This window comes from Aquarana catesbeiana, linkage group LG01 (genome assembly GCF_042186555.1).
Source record: "Aquarana catesbeiana isolate 2022-GZ linkage group LG01, ASM4218655v1, whole genome shotgun sequence".
NCBI classification, from domain to species: Eukaryota; Metazoa; Chordata; class Amphibia; order Anura; family Ranidae; genus Aquarana; species Aquarana catesbeiana.
Window position 1 is genome coordinate 651,305,170 of NC_133324.1, and position 21,170 is coordinate 651,326,339.

A 21,170-nucleotide genomic window follows, 5' to 3' on the forward strand; every position below is an offset into this window, starting at 1 on the left:
AGCAAGAAGATAATTGACAAGACCCAGCAGAGGCAGAAGACAGCGGACAGTGGACAGAGGGAGAGGAACCGGAGAGGGCTAGAAGACATCAGCAGAGAAGACCCGGAGAGGGGAGAAGAACCGGAGAGGGGAGAAAAACCGGCAGAGGCAGAAGACATCAGCGGAGGAGATAGAAGAGCCAGAGAGGGGAGAAGAGATTGGTAGAGATGACAGAGCTGCTTAATAAATTATTTTAAAAACATGTGTAATGTGTTTTATTTTTGACACTTTTTTAGGTGAATAGGTAGGTACAATTTACCCCATACTCATTCCCATAGGATTGGGGGATGGGATCTGGGGGCCCCCCAGATTCCGATAAGCTCCCCGCCTGCAGACCCCGAAACCAACGGCCAGGGTTGTTGGCAAGAGGCCCTTGTCCTCATCAACATGGAGACAAGGTGCTTTGTTGTGAGTGGGCGCAGGGCCCGCCGTGCCCCAAAGCACCCACCCCCCCATGTTGAGGGCATGTGGCCTGATACAGTTTAGGAGGGGAGGGGGCGCTCCCCCTTTCCTGACCTGCCAGGCTGTGTGCTCGGATAAGGGTCTAGTATGGATTTTGGGGGGGGGACCCCCACACTGAAATCCATACCAGACCGAAGAGCCTGGTATTCTCTTGGAGGGGGAAACCATGACGTTTTTTTTTTCTTTATTTGGCGTGGAGTTCCCCTTCAAGATCATCAGAGCTCAAGTCGCATGCCAAAGTCGGATTAGTCAAGACGGCGATCCGACTTTGATCCGACTTCAGTGATATTCAATGGGCTGAAGTTGGATTAAAGTCGGACCAAAATAGTGCAGGGAGCATTTTCAAAGTCAGACCGACTTGTGTCAGACCAGATGGCTCTCATAGGGAATCATTGATTTTCACACGTCATGCGACATAAGCTCCCAATGTCGGAGCGTTTGTCGTACAAGTGTGAACCCAGGCTAAAACCCTAAAGCTGATTGGTTACTTTGCACAGCTGCATCAGATTCTGTGTTCACCAGTTTTAGTAAATCTCTCCCTCTGGTTTGTGGATGTGTATATCTAAAAAAATTGCCTGAATAGCCCTTTGGTACGTAGTTAGTTCTGGTAAAAGAGTGCAACTGGTAAGTCAAATTCTGGATTGACTGGTAATAAAGTAATTCATACACATTAAAATATTTTATACATATGTTTTTACATACCATAGTTTCAATGCGCCCAACACATTCAATGGCATAATCTACACCTCCGTTAGTCTTCTCACAAATGACCTCATAGATTGGTTTATCATAATCTTTTGGGTCTAGGCATTCTGTGGCTCCCAATTCAATAGCTTTGGGAAATTTGTCTTTATGAGTTCCAACCCCAATAATACGTGAAGCTCCAGCAGCTTTGCATCCAACTATGGCTGAGAAGCCAACACCTCCCAATCCAAAAACAGCGCAAGTAGATCCTGGAGTTACCTAGGGGAAAAATACTGAAAGTTATTAAAAATATGTATTTTGAAACCCAAACATGTTTTTTTATATATATTTTTAATCATGCCCCAGCCATTCAAAAAATACAAAAACAAAAAAGGAGCTCTGGTTGCAATACTTACCTCCTCTCTGATGCTGCCCCTGACAGACTCACCAGCGCTGGTCCCCTTCTTTTTTTTTTTTTTTAATTCCTTTATTTTCCACACTAAGTAGATACAACCAGTTACATATTCAATATCAGTACAATGCCAAAGTCAAGCATGAGGAGAAAAAAAAAGATGTAAACAGTAATACCAAAAACAACAGGTCAACAAATCTAGTTACCTTAGTTAGCACCATATTCAAGGCTTATGGGGGTGATACCCCGGTATAACAATACTGCCTATGTATGAGACCTTGTGAGTGCTCTGGGAGCTTAGTTGTTTGACTTAAAGCTAACTTCCCTGTATGTCAAGTCGTGTCACTCAGTGATATAAGATATTTTTTCATATAATTGGTGAACATGGGGATCTAAAAAGCTATGTAGCCCAGATATGGGACCTATGAAGAGGTAATGGATTTTAGGATTTTCTCTGTATCTGGACAAAAAGAAACCCATGAATGAGGATGCATAATACGAAAACTGGTATCCCCAAGGGTAGGAAAGGAATATAACCAGGATAAAAGGGGAGGGAGGGCAAAGAAAGGGAAGGGGACAGAGAGGAGAGCAAAGACTGAAGAGATGAGGTAGTAAAAAGGGAGGGTAGAGTAAAGTGTGATAATATGATATAGTAGGATGTGGTGTCCTCTGCCTAGGAGATGATGCTAGCCCATTAAGTTAGTTAGATTGTGCCATTTCCTGAAGATAGGCTTCTGTATAGATAAAGTGCTGCCAGGGTCTCCAGGTCTCTCGAAAGGTCTCCTCTCGATTGTGTAAGATAGCAGTAAGATCCTCTATATCCCTTTGTTCGTTCACTTTAGTAAACCATAGGGACTTCACCGGTGGTCTCTCCGATCTCCAGCAAAGGGGAATACAAGTCTTGGCGGCATTCAATAGTTGGATGGTGAGGGAGGTCTTATATTTCTTAATGGGTCATTCTGATAGATGGAGCAGACAGGCTGCAGGATTCCCCTCCAAGGAGACACCGGTGAGGTGTCCGATTGTGCGGGTAACCTCAAGCCAGAATGGGGTGAGCTTGGTGCATGTCCAGAAGATATGTAACATCGTCCCCTCCTCAGTGCCACAGCGCCAACAAAGGCTGGGCACCTGGGGGAAGAAACGATGCAGAACGACAGGAACCCTGTACCAACTTGTCATAATTTTGTAACAGGTTTCCTGTACCCTAGTGGCAATAGAGGATTTCTGGGCAAAGTAGAGAATTTTTTGTCTCTGCACATCAGTGAATTGGGTTCTGAGTTCCGCCTCCCATTTAGTGAGAAACAGGGGTACATACCCTTCCTCTGGTTGGGTTAGGGATGAATAGAGCAGTGAGAGACAGTGTCGTATTGGCTCCCCACGGTGGCAAATAAGCTCCAGTTCAGTGAGTTTGCGGGTAATGCCTGGTTTCCTCAAGCAGCTGCGTAGATAATTACGCAGCTGTAGGCCACTCCAGAAATCTAAGGGAGGGTCTGTCACTGATGTCCCGGCTTCTGAGGAAAGCTGACCGTTGGGCACCAAGAAATCGTGTAAACGAAGTTTGGTGCCCATTGCCAGTCGTTTAAATTGCGGACTCTGAACACCAGGTGGGAATTCCGGATTACCTAGAATCGGCACCATGGGGGACGGCTGCGGGGACACCGAGGAGCGCCGAAAAGCATCTCTGACCACCGACAGGGTGCTGCCCAATGTGGGGTGTTCTGCAAGGTCCTTAGGCAATGACGTAGTGATCCAAGGCCAGCTCTTGGCCGTACCCCCAGAGTCCTCTTCCTCCATGGCGTCCCAGTGCTTTGCCTCTGCATGACAATGCCAGTCCACCAACCTAGTTAGGTGGACTGCCCTGTAATAAGCCTTAATGTCTGGTAGGCCGACCCCACCCCTACTTTTCGCCAGGTAAAGAAGTTGGAGTCTGACTCGTGGTTTGTGATGGGACCAGACAAAAGCCCGGAACATGGAGTCAATTCGTTTGAAAAAAGCTGGAGGTAATCGGATGGGAAGTGCCTGCATCAGGTATAAAACCCTTGGCAGTAAAGTCATCTTGAGGGCACTACATCTGCCGAACCAAGTCAGCGTCAGAGAATGCCAGTGTAGGAGGTCTGTTTTGAGACGGAGGAGTAGCGGGGCATAATTTCACAAGTATATTTCGGCAGGATCCGAGGTGGTGTCGACTCCTAGGTATCGTATTAGCTTGGTTGCCCATCTCAGTGGAAAGGCCGAACGTAACCGTTGGACAATTTTTTTGCCTACCGTTATGTTGAGGATGGAGGATTTGGTTAAATTGATCTGAAAAGAAGAGAGAGTACCGTATTCTTGAAGGGATCGGAGCAAGTTGGCGAGAGAAGTAAGTGGTTCTGTTAAAAAGAAGATAAGGTCGTCCGCAAAAGCGGCCACCTTATGAGATCCCGAAGGTTTCGGGTAACCTACAATGTCTGAGTTCGCCCTTATCGTACACAGAAAGGGTTCTAGGGACAAGATAAAGATCAGGGGGGATAGGGGACAGCCCTGACGTGTGCCATTTCGGATGCCAAAGAAGTCCGATCTCGTCTCGTTCACCTTGACCGATGCAGTGGGGTGAGTATACAAGGACAGTGTCCACTGTAGCATGGATGAACGAAGGCCTATGTGCTCAAGAGTAGCCCGAATAAAGGACCAGTCGACACGGTCAAAGGCCTTCTCCGCGTCGGTTGATAGCAGGAGAAGAGCCCGTTTAGTAGTCTTCGCCGCATGTATCAAATTAATAACTCCGATGGTGTTATCCCGCGGTTCTCGTAGCGGCACAAAGCCTGCCTGGTCTCGGTGAATAAGACTCGGTATGTGGGGGAGCAGTCTATTGGCCAGGATTTTGGCAAAAAGTTTTAGATCCGAATTCAGGAGTGCAATTGGGCGATAACTCCCACACAGCAGCGGATCTTTACCCTCTTTCGGGATGAGAGAGATATAGGCCCTTAAGGTATCTACTGGGAATGAGTTCCCCTCCGTGATTATATTAAGGGCAGAAACCAAAGGTTTTGATAATATGTCGAAAAAAGTTTTGTAGTACACTGGGGTTAGGCCGTCAGGGCCAGGGGCCTTTTTTGGTTTCGAAGAGGCCAGTGCCGATCCCAATTCTGCAACAGTCAAGGGTTCCTCCAACTCCTCCCTTACATTATCGGGTAATGATGGCATGCCTGAGGCAGCTAAGTAAGATTGGGGGGTATGACTGCCCTCCGTCGGGGAGTCCACAGATTGCGGTCTGTCTAAATTATAAAGACCTGTATAGAAAGAGCGGAACTCCTCAGCCATGTCTGAAGAAGTATTTAGCTTCTGTCCCATGGAAGACTGTATGTGAGGGATATAGGTTTTCGTGCGGGGGCCCTGCAGAGCTCTGGCCAGAAGTGACCCGGGTTTGTTTGTGAACTCAAACATAGTACGGCGTGCCCATGCTAGTTTCTGTTTTGTCTTATGAAATAAAAGCGTACAAAGTTCCTCACGGGCCTTCTGAAGGTCTCGGAAGGTTGCATGAGCAAGACTAGCCTTGTATATACTCTCCAGATTACGGATCAGTGCAAGGAGTTCCTCCGTGCGTCGAAGTCTATCCCGCTTGAGACGGGCTCCTATTTTGATCAATGCGCCTCTTACAACCGTCTTGTGGGCTTCCCAGACCACAAGGGGGTTGGAAACTGACCCCTCGTTGACGGAAAAATACTCCCGCAGTGTGTTCAGTATCTCTGAGCGGGTTTCCTCCGATTGAAGCAGTGCTTCATTTAGTCTCCAGGATGGGGGAGACCGAGCCATTGGCCCCAACTGGAGTGTCAAGTGGACTGGTGCATGATCGGAGAAAGATATGACATCTATGGACGAAGAAACCACTTTATTTAGATCTTTATGCGACAACAGCAGATAGTCTAACCGTGAGTAGGTGTGATGCACCTGAGAGTAAAATGTATAGTCTCTGTCTTGGTTGTGGAGCAACCGCCAAGGGTCAACTAGGTGTAGGGTATGGAGGTCTGCCTTAAGACGTCTCAAGCGAGAGTATGACAGGTGTGAGGCTCCACGTGAGACGTCCAAGGTCGGATCCATAGCAAAATTAAGGTCTCCGCCAAAGATAAGCATTCCCTCTGAGAACTCCAAGAGCTCAGAGAGGAGCTTGCGCATAAACTGTGGATGGTCCACATTGGGGAAATAGACATTTGCGAAAGTGACCCGCACATCGGACACCCTTCCCTTTAGGAGAAGAAAACGACCCTGCGCGTCTGCCCGCTGCGCCTCAAACACCCATGGAACCGACCTGGCTAGTATGATGCTGACCCCTTTCGATTTGGAGATCGGAGAGACACTGTGGTATGCTACAGGAAAGGCCCCGTTGGTCAGCCTAGGGATAGAATCTGCACGGAAGTGCGTCTCCTGTAGAAAAGCAACATGTGTTTTGCCCCTGCGCAGGTCAGCTAGAAGCTGCGAGCGCTTCTCCGGTATATTGAGGCCACGCACATTTAGAGGGGTGATCTTAAGGTGACCCATTGTATCTTCTGGCAGGGAAATGGATGTCAATAGACGCGTGGAAGATTCCCAAAAACAGAGCCTCCCCCAGGCAGAGGTCAGGGATAGGAGAAAATAGACCAGGGGGGAGAGAGTAAAGAAACAGGAAGGGGGCGAATGGACGGAAAGAGAGGTATGGACACTAACAAAAAGTGCGTGAGGGGAGAAAGATGGGAACAATAGAAAAGAAAAAAAAAAGGGGGGGGGAGAAGGAGAAGACAGGAAAAGGTAGCGTGAGGGGAAAAGGTAGGAAGGGAAGAGGGATGGGGTAGGGGAGTGAACGGTTCCTGTCGTAGACTAACTATGGGCCCCTGTTGTACACTAAAAGTGTCCACACAGGGGTCTGCCCTAATGGGGGGTGGAAGGAGCGTTAAGTTCTACTCTAAATTGAGTAGGGTTAAGGCAGTGATCGGAATAAACAATATAGATGGAGATGTGGGGGAATAGCACCCCAGAGAATCGTAATGTTTCTAATATGAGAACCAATATAACTTAACATTACCTTTAGCAATTAGTACCTAAAACGGAGCAGCAGAGCACCCTCCGCCGTCACCATTCGGTGATAGTGTCCCCGGGAGGCACATGAACGTCAGAGAAAATCCCAGCGCCAATGCAAACAATAAGAATTATTGGCGGGACCCATGCTGACACCCATGGCGAAGCCCGTAACACCAGGACCAAGGGTATTTACCTTCGCATCGGGGGTACCGAAGCGGGTTGTGGAAGGCGAAGTCAATGCGAACAGTGCAAATGAAAAACAATAAAATAAAACGGCATAGAATAGCATAACAAAACATAACACAACGGAACATGTCACCCATGACTACCACAGCCCTGAGATTATTACCCACTATGGCACTACCCCTCCCCCCCTTCCAAATAACAACAACCGGGCCCTCAGGGCACCTATCTGAAATTGGGCAATCGACATATCCAGTGGATAATGAAATTCAGTGGGAGCATCCTAAGGTGTGGGGGCTTATGACCCGTCTGCTGATCTCCCCGCTGCATCCGTCTCCCCCACCGGCCACCAATAGTGAATCCGTATGGGAGAGGCGGCATACAAGGCGGGACTATTCAGAGTCTGTTTTGTCCCAGCACCTTACTTAGCAGGCTAGCAAATGTCAGTTGACATCCCATAGTCCCCAGATGGAGTTCAAAGGTACATCCAGGGGCCAGGAATCCTTAGGGCATACTGTGTAAGGTAGTCAACGTGGCCCCAGGAAGTTGCCCATCAAGGCAGTTCCAGAAACATCTTGTAAGTGTAATTCTAATGTTTTTAGAATACCCAGGAAGGTGATGCAATGCGAGCGTTCATCATGTCTTACCAGTCCTTGAAGTAAGATGAAGAGTTAAGCTTCGGAGGACCTCGGGTGAGGTCTAACAGTCTCTCGACTTGTGGCGCGTGAGCGGGGTCGGCGAACTTGTTGTGGCCTGGGCACAGGTGGGCCAAGTGCCTCCGGGGACAACAGGTAGTCAAACCAATTGGGGACACTCACAGCAGGCTTGGCTAAGAAGCTGAACAAGTCTGAGAGTTGGTCTGGTGAGCGTAGGTAGAATTCAGCTCCACGCCTCCGCACAATTAGATGGAAGGGGTGACCCCAGCGGTAAGTCGCCTCTGCCTCACGGATTACCTCCAACAGGGGTCTCAGAAGGCAGTGCATTGCTCTTGTTTGCCTGGAGATGTCAGGGTAGATCCGGATCAACGCACCGTCAAAGTCAATTGGGCCGTGTTCCCATGCTAGGCGCAGGATCTCTTCTTTTATGTTAAAGAAATGCACCCTACACAGGACATCTCGTGGGAGGTCTATAGCATCGGGATCCTGGGATGCTGTGGGGGCGCTCTGGGTCCTGGAATACGGTGGACCCTATCCTGCTCCAGCTCTGTAGCCGGCAGTTTTCCGAGGACCTGGTTCAGGATAGCTACCACCGTTGCGCGTAGGTCCGAACCCATGGTGGCTTCAGGGATGCCGCGGAGGCGCAAATTGTTGCGTCTGCTCCTGTTCTCGCCGTCATCTAGCTTTAGTTGTATCTCCACAAGATGGCGGCGAAAGCCACGCTGCTCCTGCTCCATAGAGGCAATGCGGGCATCAGAAGTGGATGTGGAGGATTTCAACACAGTGACCCTCTCTTCCACTGTATCCACTTGTTGGCGCAAGTCATGTAGTTCCCTGGAGAGTGCATTAACTATGGATGCCGCCATTTCCTGTAGATCTTGCCTTGTGGGCAGACCTGCCACAATGTCTCTGAAAGAGCCCTCCGCATTACTGCCTGTCTCCCCTGCATGACCGCAACTGGGTTGTGTGTCTGTACTTGGAATCATAGGGGATAGTATAGGGGAGGCTGACCTGTCATCCTGAGCTGCTCAGTCGCCTCCAGCATTGGGTCCCGGCTGAGTGCTCTTCTTAGATGAAGCAGCGGCGCTCGTCGGAGGAACTCGAGGCGGCGCCATCTTGGCCAGGGCAGCGGGGGAGGAAACAGCGTGTTGCCTGAGGAAATAATGGGTAATTTCCGAACCCTTCTGTGCCCCCAAGTCCAGCGGGTGTTTGCGGTCCCCTGGCATGAATTCCGGCTCTCTCTGACAATGTTATCTGCTCGTTCTCAGGGCTTCCCCGCACAGAGCTCCGAGGTGTGCGTCCTCACTCTGCCATCGCTCGGCCACGCCCCCCCCCACTGGTCCCCTTCTGAGTTGAATGATGCCCAGCATCATTAGACCCATTTCCCTAGGGGAAATTGGTGATGTCACCATGGCGGGCTACACTTATAGTAAAAGGATGAATCTATATCATTAAGGACCATTCTGTGTATAGAGATGGGGAAGATCACATGATCAGCACATACCGTAATTTGCTAGACATTTGGATAAAAACAAGTATTAAAAAAAGAGCAAAAAATACTTGCAAGAGGGAAGAATGGTGTGGAAGGGAAATTTTGGCTTCCTTGTTTGAGAAAACATTTGCATTTCTATTTATTTTACATGCATTATATTAAAACATTATGGGGGTTATTTACAAAAGGCAAATCCACTTTGCACTGCAAGTGCACTTGAAAGTGCAGTCGCTCTAAATCTAAGGGGTAGATCTGAAATGAGTGGAAGCTCTGTTGATTTTAATCATCCAATCATGTGCAAGCTAAAATGCCTTTTTTATTTTCCTTGCATGTCCCCCTGGGATCTACAGCGACTTTAATTCAAGTGCACTTTCCTTTAGTAAATAACCCCCTAGGTTTCATTGTGCAATCAGAATGTGGGAGGTTTCCAACATACCTATTTTTTTAACAAATAATCAGAGCCAACTATGTTCAAATACAGTACCCAAAAGTGAGCAGCCGGGTAAATGTTTTGAGTGCAACCCTTACACAAATAAAGGTCACAGGTTCAAATTTATTTTTGCATGGGAGCAGACAATAAATAAAATCTGTGCTTGGAATGCAAAAAGGACTTATTGTATAATAATTATATCAAAGCAAAGGAAGGTTCCCCTAGTGGTGGACTTTAAAGGCACATGTAAAAGAACATATAAGGAGTTTATAAAGTATGTATAACAAAATTATTTTATTAGTTAGCAAACATGATAAAACCAACAAGTGACAGAAATATCAAAAAGATAGTTCTTAGTAAGGGATGCGGATCATATATTCATACACAGATATAAAACTGATACCAATATTTTTGCACCCTGCACCCGACGCGTTTCGGAGTTACTTGGCCTCCTTCTTCAGGGGTGGATATCAGTTTACAAACAGTTCTATATAGGAAACAATGTATTAACAAAGAAACAGTAATTGAGTAAGTCTTTAAATCCATAAAGGTATATAAACAGACTATATTCTTTCATTCGATTACTACTTACATTGGTACTGTATAGGGTGACTTGGCATTCCAGAGTAATTAAAAACAAAAAGCACTGACAATGTCTGTCTGTCCAGCGTATTTTCGATTATAGTGGGTGTAGATTTGGTCACATATTCCAAACACCATTGCTATTGAGTAACATAAGAAAAATTTTAATGCATCTTAGGTGTAGAAAAAATATTTTTCCAAAAAGAGGATGGAAAAAGGCCCAAAAACTGATGAGAGAGCCTGTAAAGCATTTTTATGACCTGGAACTCCACTGAGGCCGAGGGCAGATCCTGCAAAGAGTATAGTAATATACGTATGTAATACCTGATCATTTTAATCGTAAATTGAAATGGATGCTAAATTGGTAATATATGTAAACCATACCTGATAGTCATTCAGCGGATGGTTCAGGGGAGTGTATATACAGGCTATGAGGCTACAGTGTAATTCCATTCTACACTGGCCTCCATCTTGCGACCCCGGCAGACATGCGCAGTCCGCCGGGGAAGCTGTACGTGTCAGCGGGTCGAGTAGGCGTGGCCACGTCCCGACGCGTATGCTCACGCATGCGAGTTGGGGAGCTTGCGGCGACCACTCCGCCCGGGGGGCCATACTAGGCGGACCTGTCCCTCCTCCGTTTCGGACATGCTGCTGCTTGTTGTTATCAGCAGCTGATTGGGGAGAAGGGCTATTTATACACTGCTCACGCCGAGACATCCGCCACAATTTGCAGGATGATCCCGGCCTGAGCAGACTTCCAGCTTCTGGGTGCAAAAGTAAGCAGCATTCCTCTCTATTTTACTTTATTTATCTCTTTTGTTATTATTGGATCCATCTTGAACCCAATGTCTACTTATGTCACTTCAACGTACAATTCCTGCATTTGTATTCATTATATAATGGGGTAGTACTTAGTTTGAATCCATCTAGTTTCCATTTATCTAGTATCCCTTTACACTGCCTATTTTGATTGATTTGAAGTGGCTGAATATGCTATCAAACCACTTTCATGTTTTACACTTTATACCACACTAATCCATCGTGATTTAGTACTATCAGTGTGTTTGGATACTGGTATACCTCAATGCACCGATTATTATCAGTGCATTGCGGGATAATTAAATCTTTTCTGATGAACCATACTCTTACACCCCCCTTTTTCTCCCCCTTTTTTATTACTACCCCCAATTATTCAGGACATTCAAGACATACCCTCTGAATCAACATCAGTTACTGTATATACACTCCCCTGAACCATCCGCTGAATGACTATCAGGTATGGTTTACATATATTACCAATTTAGCATCCATTTAAATTTAGGATTAAAATGATCGGGTATTACATATGTATATTACTATACTCTTTGCAGGATCTGCCCTCGGCCTCAGTGGAGTTCCAGGTCATAAAACCGCTTTACAGGCCCCCTCATCAGTTTTTGGGCCTTCTTCCATCCTCTTTTTGGAAAAATATTTTTTCTACACCTTAGATGCATTAAAATTTTTCTTATGTTACTCAATAGCAATGGTGTTTGGAATATGTGACCAAATCTACACCCACTATAATCGAGAATACGCTGGACAGACAGACATTGTCAGTGCTTTTTGTTTTTAATTACTCTGGAATGCCAAGTCAGCCTATACAGTACCAATGTAAGTAGTAATCGAGTGAAAGAATATAGTCTGTTTTTATACCTTTATGGATTTATAGACTTACTCAATTACTGTTTCTTTGTTAATACATTGTTTCCTATATAGAACTGTTTGTAAACTGATATCCACCCCTGAAGAAGGAGGCCAAGTAACCCTGAAACGCGTCGGGTGCAGGGTGCAAAAATATTGGTATCAATGTTATATCTGTGTATGAATATATGATCCGCATTCCTTACTAAGAATTATCTTTTTGATATTTCTGTCACTTGTTGGTTTTATCATGTTTTCTAACTAATAAAATAATTTTGTTATACATACTTTATAAACTCCTTATATGTTCTTTTACATGTGCCTTTAAAGTCCACCACTAGGGGAATCTTCCTTTGCTTTGATATAATTCAATTTTGGATGTGGCACAATCTTGCAGTTCACTGTCGATCCACAAATCTTTTTGTTGTTATTGTTATATGTATAATAATGTGCAAACATCACACTTACCTGTCTGCATCATCCATGATCCAATATCTTGGACAAATAAGAGCTTTTTGACACTAGTGGCTGGAAGTCAGTAAAAACAAGTAGCTAAGCCCCCAGTTGCCCACCAGAATTTAAAAAATATAGCCCTACACATGCCATGGCTGTACACATGCTGTACACATGCCATGGCTGTGATGCTTTGCACTGTCGGTCAAACTTGTCCACTGAGTAATGCTGCACCACAACTACAAGCCCAATGCTTGGCTCACAGTTGTAGCGTGGTGTTGCAATGAAAAATTCCCATTCTGCAATTAGAAAAAAAAAAAAAAATGCTTGCGAGCCACTGCTATATCACCATCTGCAAAGTGATCCACTGTTCCCATGCAAAAATAGGATGCAAGGGGAAACGCTTCAGACTCAGATGTATGGAGGGAACACTGGGAACTCTAATACAAAGGGAAACTCTGTGGACTCTGAAGTAATGAGAGAACACTGGGGATTCTGATGTAAAAGGGAATTCTGTGGACTCTGATTTAAGATGGAACACTGGGGATTCTGATGTAAGGAGGAACTCTGTAGACTCTGATGTAAGGGGGAACACTGGGGATTTAGATGTAAAGGGTAACTCTGTGGATTCTGATGTTAAGAGGGACTCTTAAGAATCTAATGTAAGGGAAGAACACTGGGGACACCAATGTAACGGGGAACTCTGTGGACTCTGACTCCTGCACTCTATACATTATGTTGCACATTACATAGTCCTGACCAACGTGTTCATTGTTCCAACAATTGCTGGTTTTAATGATGTTCTGCTTTAAGGTAGGCTCCGTCAGACAAAATATCATCCTTTTGTGTGCATAAAAGCATTTGTAATGGAAATATATATATATTTTTAAAATGATCCTTTGTCCTGGAGTTTATTTGTGTCTGCCAGGCTGTCAGTTGTGGTAGCATAATATTTTGTGGAAATGTTTTGTGCATACAAGGAATGTTGTAGGAGTATTTTGTGGATACAAGGACAGTGTTATATGTGTGTAGTGTATATAGCAACTAGACACAAATTCTTTTTAATGAGCCCCCTTTAAGCCCCTCCCACTGCTAGGCAAAATCTGTCCATGTCCATCATTTGCCATGGCGCACTATGCATGCTGCAGACCTTTTTGTTTCTGTTTTGTCTCAAGTTGCCCCAGGCCTTTTAATATTTTAGTCCAGCTCACATTTTGTTACTGTTATATTTCAGGGTGTCATTAAAAATGGGCTCCATCATTAAGTTTTCGATGTTTTGTCAGTAAAACAAAGTCATGGGGTATGGCAACCCTGGATGTCACCAGGGTTACCAGAGCTAGTATCTCCTTCAGAAGATTTCCCCTCTATTCCCATTCTAGTGACAACCCAACATGTTTGATTTTTTCTTTTATTTTCACTCCTGTGATAACAGTAAACAGGACAAATAGAAGAAGTGAATCTCTCTAACAGGGGCACAGACAGCAATAAACATCGGACGGGTGTTTTAACCCCTCTCCACTAATGTCCATATAGTATAAAAAGTTTCCACAATATAAGTCCTGTGAGAGGCAGCGCTACAACAACCAGTAATAATCTCCCACGATCAACTAGAGTGTCATTTAGTTATACTGGTTAGAAGGTCCAGAAAAACACATGTGTCATCTGAAGTGTTTGATAACAATGTTGCAGATCTACCCCTCAGATTTACAGCGACTGCACTTCCAAGTGCACTTGCAGTGCAAAGTGGATTTGCCTTTCGTAAATAACCCCCATTGTGTTTTTTTTCAAAATTGTCGCTCTTTTTTTGTTTATAGCGCAAACAATAAAAACCACAAAGATGATCAAATACCACCAAAAGAAAGCTCTATTTGTGGGAAAAAAAGGATGTAAATTTTGTTTGAGTACAGCATTGCACGACCGTGTCAGTTAAAGCGACACAGTGCCGTATCGCAAAAAATGGCCTGGCCCGGAAGGGGGTAAATTCTGCCGGGGCTGAAGTGGTTAAGCAATTAGTGGTTCTGTCAATAAAATAATATAGATAATTACCTTTGCAGTATTTACAGCTCCACCATATCCAGTAGCAAATCCACAGCCAATAAGGCAGGTTTCAAGAGGGGCTTGAGGATCTATTTTGGCAACAGCTATGTCAGCCACAACAGTATATTCAGTGAAGGTGCTTGTCCCCATTAAGTTGTAAACTGTTTTGCCTTTACAAGTAAATCGGCTGGTCATGTCTGCCATCAGTCCTGATCTGGCACCCATGCTGTTTAGTTAAACAATAAAAATTAAAGTAATAAGATGACAAGAGTTTTAAAGTGTTATTTCATTAAAGATGCTGTTCAACTTTAAAAAAGACATGGATTGCTAAATGCTTATTCCACCTAAGTAATATTTTAGTTCTAGGTGGAGATTGGTTACAGTAGAACAATGCAAGACACAACTATCAATAACTAAACAGGCATGGAGCTAAATTATCTTCCGCATGTTCTCATTAAAATAACATCTTGCAGGGAGACTAGATAAAATAATCATGATATCACGATAGGCAACATATATATTCTTACTCATTTTTAGCACAGAAGTTGCTGTTTGAACTTTTGCAGGCTCTGCAAGATTCGCATTGGGGAATAGAAAGTGGAATGACTTTGTCACCTGTTAAAAGAAAAGAGAACTTAAAGTATATGCAAACCCAACATGTCATATTACTGACATGTGCATGATGTACCATGTACTTGTATGAAAAAGTATCCTTTACTCTTTATATTGCTTTCTTTGTCTGAAATCCCTGGTGACCCTGTCAGTTTCTCTGCTTTCCTATTAAAAACTGACCACACTAAGCAGGAGAAGACACAGTGGTCAGTTCTCTAGCCGTGCTGAGAACTCAGTGTATTCTCCTCCAATGATCAGACTTGTCCTGACACATCCCTCCTGTACAGCCTTTCACTGAGAGGATCGGTGTGCTACTGCTTCTCCCTCCCCAGCTCTTATGCAGCTGAGAACATGGAGATGGTGATCATTTAAATTAAAAAAAGGAAAAAAAAGGTATTTATAATATATTTTTTTATTTCTGTACACAAATGTTTTGGCTTTCATTTCTATTTTAAACTGAAATGGTTGTTTTACAAGGTGAGGGTTTACAATCATTTTAAAGAGCATTTTATTTGCAGAGTGAATGAAACCCGAAGTATAATGACATAAGTAAACTGCAATATACTGTAAAATACTTTCTGACAGCCAATCACAGCGGTAAGCCCCGCCCCACCTCCCGGTATACTAAATCCCTTAAAGGGCTGGCACGTGTCGGCTCTAAGGGGTTAAACAGCCTACCCTCTGCTAAATATATTGCAACAAATCCCTCATTGTAGAATGATATACTCAACTCCAGTAGATTTTTTTGCACAGTTAATTAAATAGCAAAAGTGACCATCTTGCATATGTAGATAAACTGTTTGGGGCCGGAATGAATTACAGTGATAGAACAATATAGTGATACTCATTCAGAAGCAACGACAGGATCAAAAGTTATATATATTGTATGTATGTGGTATCTTTGATAGAAACACAAGATTTTGGGTTGCAATTTCGTAATTATTTTTAGTAGTCTCCATTGTCCTGTTTAGTCCATATCTCTATACCTAATGACCAACTATGGTACAAATCAGTAGGGACACAAAGGTCTATAGGTAATGAAAGTGTATGTTAGGGTAAAATTTAGAAAAAATGCAGTATATCTCTGCAATGAATGCACATCTCAACTTGTATTTCTGTAAAAGCCCAGCAAACACAGAAAATACCTGTTCATCTGTCAGAAATGTTCCCATCTTTTTACTCCTGTTCTGGACTGACAATACATAGTTTTTTTTTGTAGAATCAGTGGTGTCAACCCAGCCCAGTTGTCTTTTGCTAAACTACCTAACAGTGGCCATTAGGGGCGCCCCCCTATCCATGTACCCGGCCCCCTAATCTACATACAGGGTGCTGGATGCATGGATTCTAATGGGGGGGGGGGTTCGAAGCACGTGATTAGAGGCAGAGGCTCAAAAAAAGGGTGGGCTCAGGGCACAGAGCCCTGCGCCCTGAGCCCACCCAGTTGTGTGACAATGGTGAATAAATATTCGCTATTCTCACACTGACCCTCCTCCCGGCCAGTCAGGAAGCTCAGGGAGACCCATCACCCGATTGGCTGAAAGGACAGACGATCCTATTGGACACCTAGCAGGAGGAGGGAGGAGACGCAGAGGGGGAGGATACGCACGCCCGCCCGCCGCCCATCATCCATAGGAGCGTTGCCCGCACATAACCTAGATGGGGTAAGTGCGGGGCTTGATGATCGACCATGAGACTCCCTGTGGGCCACTAGCTGCCACAAAAAACACTAGCCGCCACTGCTACCCAAACATTTCCACATTCCTTGTCTCTACAATTCATTCTATTTATTAAAAAAAGCTTTAATGTGTGAATATTCCAAACATTTTCTAATCTGTCATGAATATTCCCCATATTATGTCTAATATGTGTATTTCCTATGATCGTCATCTGATTACTTTCCTGATTGAGGTATTTCAGGAAAATACTGCATTATGGGCACTAGATGGTGCTGAGAATTATAGGAAATACACATATATGGGGAGTATTTGTGAATTTTTTAATAAAAGATCCCTTATTATTCTTTATTTAAATATAACTACAAAGGGGGTCATTTGGACTCTTTAAGACAACACAGGGAGAGTGCGCAGGACACAGGACCATTCTGAATTTTTGACATAATCAAACAGGATTTATTTGCACTTATTGAACAGATTTAACAAAACACTATTAATGGTATATTTTTACAAAGGTAGCAAACAAAAGAAGTTCATTGTTAGGGTTTACGTACGCTTTCATACCCCTCCAAATACCAAGATTTATCCGATATATTTCCGCTCTGATTATCTTTGTACAGCCAAACCATTATAACAATGTTTTGCAAAGTACAGCAGTTAGGAGTTGCTAAATTTTCTAAAGCTGGAGTCTGGAATTGTGATAAGTAAATTTGTAGCAAGAACTAGGTTGGTACTACCATAAGAATAAATCAAGTTTATACACTTTTTATTATACATGTGTTAAAATCTTATCAGTAATGCAGTGATAAAGTTTAAGGTATATGTAAAAGCTTTTTTTGTTTTTATTTGCATAAGATGGGTAAGGTTTAGATCTGATCATCTATCTTTTTTTTTTCTTTTTTCTTGTGACCACTGCAGAAGGAAATGAAGATAAATCTCTCCTATGAGACACAGATAGCAAAAAAATCCCCCCACCATTTTTAGTTATATGCACTCGGCTACCTCCATTGTGCGCCATATTAACCCCTTGAGCAAAAAAATCAGGCAGGAGCTATAACTCTCCCTTACTATATCCAAAATGAAAAAAAAAAAAGGTTTTGCCTTTAGTTACACTTTAAGGTCAGATGAGGTGCAATATATTACATCTTTTCTTGAGTTGAGACACGTTAACTATATCAAAGAACAATTTCACTAGAATAAGTTCACCTGGTTTTATAGATGTCACTTCCGGGCCAACACTTTCAACAACTCCAACTGCTTCATGGCCCAAAATCACTGGGAATTTGGAATAGAATATTTGCTTCAGTACACTGCTGTCTGAACCACAAACACCAGAAGCAAGAGTCTGGGAAAAGAGTTAACCAGAAAAATATTTCAAATAAAATAGACACAATGGGGTTGCGTTTCTATGGGTAACTGGCCTGTTCACTTTGCAACGGAAATTGCATTTTGCTAAGTAATTTTCCCCAGAGCTTAGTGAATGAGGTGAAACTCTACTGACTTTCATCGTCATTTTTTTGGGTAGGGAGGAAGAATTTGTGCTGTGAAGGTTAATTTAGAGGGGGTTGTGCTAAGTGGAGGGATTTGTGGGAATGTGTCCTAGGAGTGGGAGTGGAAAAAGAAGATTTGTGCTGGGAGGGGGGATTGGGGGGATTTTGTGCCAGGAGGGAGTTGGGTAATTTGGGCTAATAGGAAGGATTGGGGGGGGGGGGGGAATTTGTGCTGGCAGGGGAGATTTGGGGGAAAAGATTGGTACTAGGATAGAAAGCTTCAGAAGAATGAGGATGTGTGCTAGATAGGGTAATTTTTTGGGGGGTAAAGGAGATTTGTGCTAGGAGGGGGAAATATAGTGAGATTTGAGTAGGGGGGGGGGGATATTTGTGCTGTGAGGGGGGATTTGAACTGGGAGTTGGGGGAATATGTGCATTATTGTTTGGGTAGAATTTTGGCTTGCGGGCGGAATTCATGTTTTTTTCTTATGTATGACGGAATGTTTGTGTCAACTAACAGTGTTTTTCACATATTTTTTGTGAAAATATTGTGTTGATATTTTCGCCCGGGGTAGGCTGTACGGGGCCCCATGATTTCTAACAGTGGTCCTGGTTGTGTTTCATCTCTTTCAATGATAGTAAATACCTCTAAATACAGCATTTAGATTTTCAGAAATAAATGGAGAAAAAGATCTTTCAGCTTTTTTGGCACCTAAGCCACAAAAACAAATACAAGTTCATGTAAGGACACATCACATCATTCAGTCTCTATTTACAAATGCCAAACTGTTTTAACCTCATAAGTTTTGTATGCCAACTAAATCAAAATGTTATGCAAAAGTTCCCCTATATACAATACAGGGGAACCGCTTTAACCTGCTAACCTTATTTATTTTACCATTGGGTTTCCAATTGCATGGAACAAAATGATATAGTATGCCTTAATGTCCAACAAAACCTTTCAATTTCTTTACTACCTTTATGCTATCAGGCTATAGAAACAGTAAATTATGTTTCAGTGTTTATTATTTTTTTTAACCTAATAACATGCTGCAGCCTTTATTAACCACTTGCCTACCAGGCACTTACACCCCCTTCCTGCCCAGGCCATTTGTCAGCTTTCAGCGCTGTCACACTTTGACAATTGCGCAGTCATGCTACACTGTACCCAATTTTTTTTTTCATTTCCTTCACACAAATAGAGCTTTCTTTTGGTAGTATTTAATCACTGCTGGGTTTTTTATTTTTTACAAAAAAAGGCCAAAAATTTGGAAAAAAAAATGTTTTTTACTTTTTTCTGTTAGTAAATTTTGTAACTAAGTAATTTTTTGCCTTCACTAATGTGCGCTGATGAGGCGGCGCTGATGGACACTGATTAGGTGGCATTGATGAGGAGGCACTAATATACTGCACTTATGGGCACTGATAGGTGGCACTGATATGTTACACTGATGAGCACTGATAGGCGGAACTGATGGGCACTGTCAGGTGGCACTAATGGGCACTCATAGGCGGCACTGGTGGGCACTGATAGGCGGCACTGGTGGGCATTGATAGGTGGCACAGATAGGCGGTACTGATGGGCACTGATGAGTATTGATGGATGGCCCTGATGGGTGACACTGATGGGCATTACTGATGGGCACTGATTGACAGCATTGATGGGCATTGATGGGCAGCACTGATAGGCGGCACTGATTGCCAGCACTGACTGGCATCGCTAATGGGCACTGATTGGAGGCACTTGTGGGCAGTGGTGGGCACTGATTGCTGCCACTGATGGGCACTGATAACTGGCATTGGTGGGCAATGTTGGGCACTGATTTGTGACACTATTTTAACATTATTGTAATCAGGGCACTGATGATCAGTGCCCTGATTACATTCCTAGCTGTCCCCTGTGAGGAGATGCCGCTGATCGCTGACCACTGATGCCGCTGTGAGGCGAGGAGCGACGATTACTGGCACTTTCTTGTTTACATGTGATCGGCTGTGATTGGACACAGCCGATCACATGGTTAAAGAGCTGCGGACGCGGCTCTTTCCAGAGATCGGGGTCGCGATGTGTCCTAGCAACACGGTGCAGACGTGATCGCCACGCTGCATGCTCCTGCGGGCGGGCAAGAGCGGCCGTTCTGGGATGCCGTCATATGACAGAGATCCCAGAAAGAGAGCCGCACCGCCCCACCATCATTTGATGGTGGGCAGACGGCAAGCAGTTAAAAGCATTTTACACTTTCAGAGGTTTTTGTTGTTTTACCTAGGTATTAGTGTAGTTATAATCCCTGTGCCATTTTTTTGCCTTACCTTGTAATGATGGGCTCATATGTTGTGGCTGCAGTTAGTGTCATGGCTAATCAATTCTCCGATATCCCTGTATTCATTCACGTAGCTTGTCCCTATTCACTAAAAGGCCAGACAACTTCTTGTGCTGGGTCACAATCCTTGACTCACTATTTCCTCTGTGTTGTATTAGACATGTGGGAGTGCTAATGTAATGAAAAACTGCAGGGTGATCTCTCATTTGCTCAGCCTGTTAGTGTCTATGTCAAATATAATTACTGTTTACCTTTCACCTGCACCAGTGATAGATTGAGAAACCAGAGGATTGTGATGTATGTCATTTTTTTTTCACGGGAAGTGTCACTACAGACAGAGGTTATGCATTAACCAGTGCAGTGCCATGCTGCATGCCTCATGGTTGAACAGAAACTCCTGACACCAGAATGTGAAGATTTATTGCACTATAGTCTGTGTGTACAGTGCAACAAATGTCATGCTGCAATGCTCACACTCATTTCACAGAATGCATTTTGAACTGCTGGAGATTCAAACCACTGTGCTCTGTTCTAAGGAGTAGTTTGTATCTTCAGCATGATTCTGACTCAGGGTATTTTAAAGTGGTAGTAAATGCAGTTTTACCTACAGGTAAGCCTATAATAGTGACATGTACGGGGGAAAGAACCATGCATGACGTCACCTGCAGCCATCATCCTGGATTATATGTGTATGCACAGGTTGATCATTTGTGCACTTGTGACAAGTGCCAGAATTGTAAGTGGTTTTACATTTATTGAAAAAAAGGTATATAACAGAGAGCACTAGATTCTTTCTATTTGCTTTTATATCTATATCGACGATCCTATGGAGGAATTGACTGTCTCGGATCCACTCAGATCATTGGGAGACTATTAGATCCCTTCATAGGAATGCTTGTTTGACTGTCCTGTTGGTTCTGGGGATCATGGTCCTAA

The 21,170-nt window shown here is 43.9% G+C and overlaps 1 protein-coding gene across 1 annotated transcript in view; it reads right to left on the bottom strand.

Moving 5' to 3' along the window:
- The window catches only part of LOC141110051 (NADP-dependent alcohol dehydrogenase-like), a 39,178-nt gene that overhangs the window by 14,412 nt on the left and 3,596 nt on the right, over positions 1-21,170 (bottom strand). Inside the window, exons 3-6 of the mRNA XM_073601287.1 lie at positions 17,633-17,771; positions 14,669-14,756; positions 14,151-14,367; positions 1,204-1,464 (exon numbers count right to left, since the gene is read on the bottom strand). Of these exons, the coding sequence (XP_073457388.1) occupies positions 1,204-1,464; positions 14,151-14,367; positions 14,669-14,756; positions 17,633-17,771 (705 nt within the window). The remainder of the gene's footprint in view (positions 1-1,203; positions 1,465-14,150; positions 14,368-14,668; positions 14,757-17,632; positions 17,772-21,170) is intronic.